Source organism: Salvia hispanica, chromosome 4, assembly GCF_023119035.1.
Source record: "Salvia hispanica cultivar TCC Black 2014 chromosome 4, UniMelb_Shisp_WGS_1.0, whole genome shotgun sequence".
In the NCBI taxonomy this organism is placed as follows: Eukaryota; Viridiplantae; Streptophyta; class Magnoliopsida; order Lamiales; family Lamiaceae; genus Salvia; species Salvia hispanica.
The window spans coordinates 49,232,888-49,237,322 of NC_062968.1; the positions used below are offsets into that span (position 1 = coordinate 49,232,888).

Consider the following 4,435-nt stretch of genomic DNA (forward strand, 5'->3'; position numbering starts at 1 on the left):
AAAAATTGTTAGATCAAACATCATAAATGGATAATTCCTTGGGAAATGGATCATAAAATACATGGATCCTTATCAAAATTCCTTTCACAAAATTTGGCAATCAAGACTTTGGTGTTGTGCCAAAACTAAATATATATTATGATTCCTCTTGATCGTCTTAAACGTTCAATACTCTTTTAATCGGTAAAAAAAATGAAGATTAAATAAAAAATTTCGGCTACCCATTCAACGTCCTTTTGAGTTCAATTAAAAAGAAAGGAAAAGTCGGGATGTTACATTTTTAATCTACAATAAAGTTATTTAATGAATTTTTTATTTATATAATAGAAGAAAATAGATCTACCCGCAATTCGCGCATATCTAAAATTCCTGATTTGCCACTGCAACCAAGTCAATAGCGTGCTTTTGCAAGCTTTGTTTCAGTGTCCCCTTCAACCTCACTAATAGTTCCATCCAAGAAAAAAACTAATGTGTCTTAAATAAAAGGATAAAATTGATGGTTTGTGATACGCATTATACCAATAGTGAGGTGTGTGGATCATTTTCATGTAAAATATATATTTTCCCAAAATAATAAAAATATCATTCACTTATATCCTTACATGAAAATAATGATACAAATTAAGTGTCCAAGTTGAGAGTGTAATGCATATATAATCACACAACTAGCAATTCAAGACATATTTGGCTATTCCTAGAAAATGAGTGTTCAAAAGGTAGTCATCCCACATAATGCATTTGGGATCAAAGTTGAATAATTCCGTGTCGATTTTGCTTCCTCCTCTCATTCTCATTCGTAAAGTCTCAGTGTTACTGTCATCAAAGCTGCCAATAAAACATAAACATGTGATTAATATACTAGTACAAAAAAAATAGAGAATTAGATTAATGAAAAATACATACATAGCTTGTGAAAACAAATAAGGCTTGTACAGATCAGCTAGTCGCATGGCATGACTGACTCTTCGTTTTGCATTGGTGTATGAACTTTCAAAAAGGTTGCAACATATCGTGTTTGCCAGTCCAAGCATCTGAAAAACCACACATATATAATTAGTTAATAAGCCATGAGTCAAATAATAAATAAATAAAATAACTAACCTGTACAAATGGCAAGTAGTGGAAAGAAATATAGTTGTGAAAGCTGGCCATTGTATTCATAATAATTGGAGGGCCAATTTTGACAGGTTTGCCGCAGCTATCACTCAATGGATTATTAACTAAATAGCGATGCATTAACCACTTAAGCTCATCGTATTTCACTGGATTACGCCTTGAAGAACCTATTTGGTATACTCTTATTCCCTCTTTTTCACCAATTGGATTTGAATGTGATGCTATTGCTGCAATCATGCAGTTTACCACCATGTCACCTGGTACCTGTAATTTTATTTTTTTCAATAGTAACAATTAATATAACAATCCAATGGAAGCTTTCATTTTTTATTTTTTTTATTTTTTTTGAAGTAGAAAAATGAGAAACGAAACTAACAATTGTAAGTTAATTATTGACATTAGGTGTAGAGGTGAAATTCAGATAATATGATCTGATATTACTATGGAAATTATCCCCTACAAATAGATAAATTAGTACTAGTAGCTATACATAGAAGAATTCCTTCTAGAAACAACATTTTTATTCTTACCAAGTCAATTACCGACTCTGGATCACCTACGAAGAATTTGATCTTCCCTTTACCATATGCAACAAAGATGCTGTCCAAAGTTCTGTTGTCACATATTGGTCACCAACTTTAGTCAGAGTTAGGAGAAAAAAATTAATAATAGTACTATAAAATTACATGCAATTTCAAGCGCATCAAATAATAATATAAAAAAACTTCCTCGTATATCCATTATTCTAAATCGTCTTGGATTAAAATGATATTTCCTCCGTCACATAAAATAGAAACTTTTGGAACGAGCCGGTTTTCATGCTCAATTGGTAAAGTAAAAGAAAGGTATAAAGAAAAAAGTAATTATAGTATTATTAGTGGAGAATATGACCCACCTCATTAGAGAAAAAGAAGTTACCAAAAATAGAAATATGCTATTGTTATGGGACATATGAAAATATAAAGAGTTTATATTTTTATGAGACGGGTGGAGTAATTGCTTGTTCATAGAGATAGATAAATAGAGAAAAAGTATATATGGTACCTTAGACCTTCGATCCAACCATGAAATGGATCTTTGAAAGTACTTGTAATGATAGTGGGACGGATTATAACTACATTGCAATTCTGGTTAGATCTCTCCAATAGCATTTCACCCATTGCCTTTGTGAATACGTATGTATTAGGCCACCCGTGCAACATTGCTCTGCTCATACAATTCAAAATTCAATTTTTCAATATCGTATATTCATGGATCCAAATATTGGTTGGTAATTTAAAAGTCAAATTGATAGTTTTTTTTTTGTTCCAGCAGATGAAATTAAAGAAACCTTTCGATGCCGAAATCCTTCATAGCTCGAGTGATTTCTTTTTCAGACAACTTTTGCGTTTGAAGAAACCTTAATCTTTCCTGAATTACCGACTTCTCAGCTTCTATATCTAAATATGGTATTTTGGCGCCGGGAAGTGTTTCACCCATTCGAAAAGGCTTTTCTGGCATCAATCCCACCTTAGTGCCATGCACATAAGCTACATACATTCAAAACTAAATTAGTGTACATTTATATTATTATAGCCTAAAATGGGAATTTTTGGGAGGGTAACGAACCCGTGGAGACGTGAAGAAGCATCTCTAATTTCGAACATTTAGTGCCAAAGTCTTGAACATGCATGGCCCCCAACGAATTAATTCCATATGCTATGTCGTACCTATATTTCAAAATAAAACTCTAAAGTCAACAACATCCCAAGTTTATTACTCAACAACATCCCAAGTTTATTACTCTATCTAGCTAGTATCCATTGAAGTTAGCTCAACCATAAAAATAAAAAAAAAAGTAAATTAAAAAAATTCTGTTATTAAATTCGATTTAGTAAAAATATCCCACGCACCTCTCATCAAATTTGGTAGTTGCGGCTGAGTTGACAATAACATCAATTTCTCGCCACATTTGCTCTCGAAGTTGTACATCAACTATTCCTAAATTTTCATAACCAACATCGCCCGATATTGCCACAACTTTTGAGGATATCATTGACTCGAAATCTCCCCCACGTTCTTTTCTTAGAACTCGGAAGAGCTCCGTTCCCACAACCTACACACAATTTAACTAAATTATTAAATTTATATTAACAGATAATAGAAATTCAAATTGAGGAATGGTTTGAAACTTCTTAATTACACGATGTCCCAAAAACTCTCAAGTCCAGTTATGTAATGACAGTGTAGTTCTGATAATATTTTCATTGGTAATATTAAATTGTTGATGGGGCATATCGAAGCCCTATTTTCTTAAGATAAAGACTGCGCGTCATTAAATTTAATTAATTAGAGTGAGTAGTTTTAATTAAGGTGATTAATTAACTAATACTCCTAGTATTTGTTGGAGGGCCCACAGCGCATGTAAGCGTATCTCACTTCTTCATGAATAAAACAACTAAACAGAATAACCTATATGGAGTCTAGTTTAACAACCTTACAAGCTACAAGTCCAACTAAACTAATAAAATCTTAAACAACTAAACTTATGGTGCATGCATGAATACTAATCTGATGCAGTTCTACAAGATAACATCGTTTAAAAGACGAAAAGCACAATTTACTATTTTTTTGACTTCCATTAATTTTTTTAATTTTAGCTCAGTCATTTTTTATATGCTTTTTGCATCATGGTCGCCAGGAAATAATAATGAAAAACTTCAAATACATACATTTGTAAGTAAAATAAAGGATCTTGTATACATGCAATGCATATAAGTAAATGAATTTGTTCTGAACAAAGGTTTCGTACCTCTTCTTCCAAACGTTGCTGGACAGATATTTTAGGGCTCGCTCTCATTAGAAGATACAATTTCTTCACATTAGGTTGCAACCGAAGAATCTTCTCTAGAAATACTGAATCAAATCACCAAGCCAAAAAAAAAAAAAGACACATTAGAATCAAGAAGCATTGAGAATAATAACTCGATCTAGAGGGAGCGAGAGAGTACTCTTTGCTAAAAAGCCAGTGGAACCAGTGATTAAAATGGTCTTGCCCTCAAAATGTTGGATAATTTTACTTTCTTCCATTGCAAAAAAAGTTTACTAGCTAAGTTCTTGAAATGAATTAAATTTGGAGGTGCCAAATATGGAAAATTGATGCCTTCTTATATACAGAGTCGTGGTTGAATAATTTAATGCTAAGATTAAGGATTTGGTAAGCTGTACATGTAAGTCATGCCTCTTTTAATAGTAGCTGCGACAGTTGATATGTATACCTACCCAATAAATGCTGCCAAAATCTAATCTTTTACACAATGTAGTTCGGCTACTACAATCT

At 32.4% G+C, this 4,435-nt stretch overlaps 1 protein-coding gene across 1 annotated transcript; it reads right to left on the bottom strand.

The window, feature by feature from the left end:
- Positions 1–620: 620 nt before the first annotated feature.
- Positions 621–4,228, bottom strand: LOC125224177 (fatty acyl-CoA reductase 3-like). Its single transcript, XM_048127536.1, has 10 exons — positions 4,107–4,228; positions 3,908–4,011; positions 3,009–3,211; positions 2,725–2,825; positions 2,447–2,645; positions 2,161–2,322; positions 1,647–1,728; positions 1,102–1,380; positions 904–1,031; positions 621–825 (listed from the first exon to the last, which is right to left on the bottom strand). The coding sequence occupies exons 1-10, from the start codon at positions 4,183–4,185 to the stop codon at positions 666–668; spliced, it is 1,497 nt and encodes a 498-aa protein (XP_047983493.1). The 5' UTR covers positions 4,186–4,228; the 3' UTR covers positions 621–665.
- Between the last annotated feature and the right edge of the window lie 207 nt (positions 4,229–4,435).

Bases quoted from the DNA above. Each gene is read 5' to 3' on its own strand.
- LOC125224177 (XM_048127536.1), bottom strand. From the start codon at position 4,185: ATGGAAGAAAGTAAAATTATCCAACATTTTGAGGGCAAGACCATTTTA. The intron at 2,323-2,446 runs GTTTCTTTAATT...TTGTATGAGCAG, and splicing joins AAGGATTTCGGCATCGAAAG to AGCAATGTTGCACGGGTGGC. The intron at 826-903 runs GTATGTATTTTT...TTTTATTGGCAG, and splicing joins TATTTGTTTTCACAAGCTAT to CTTTGATGACAGTAACACTG.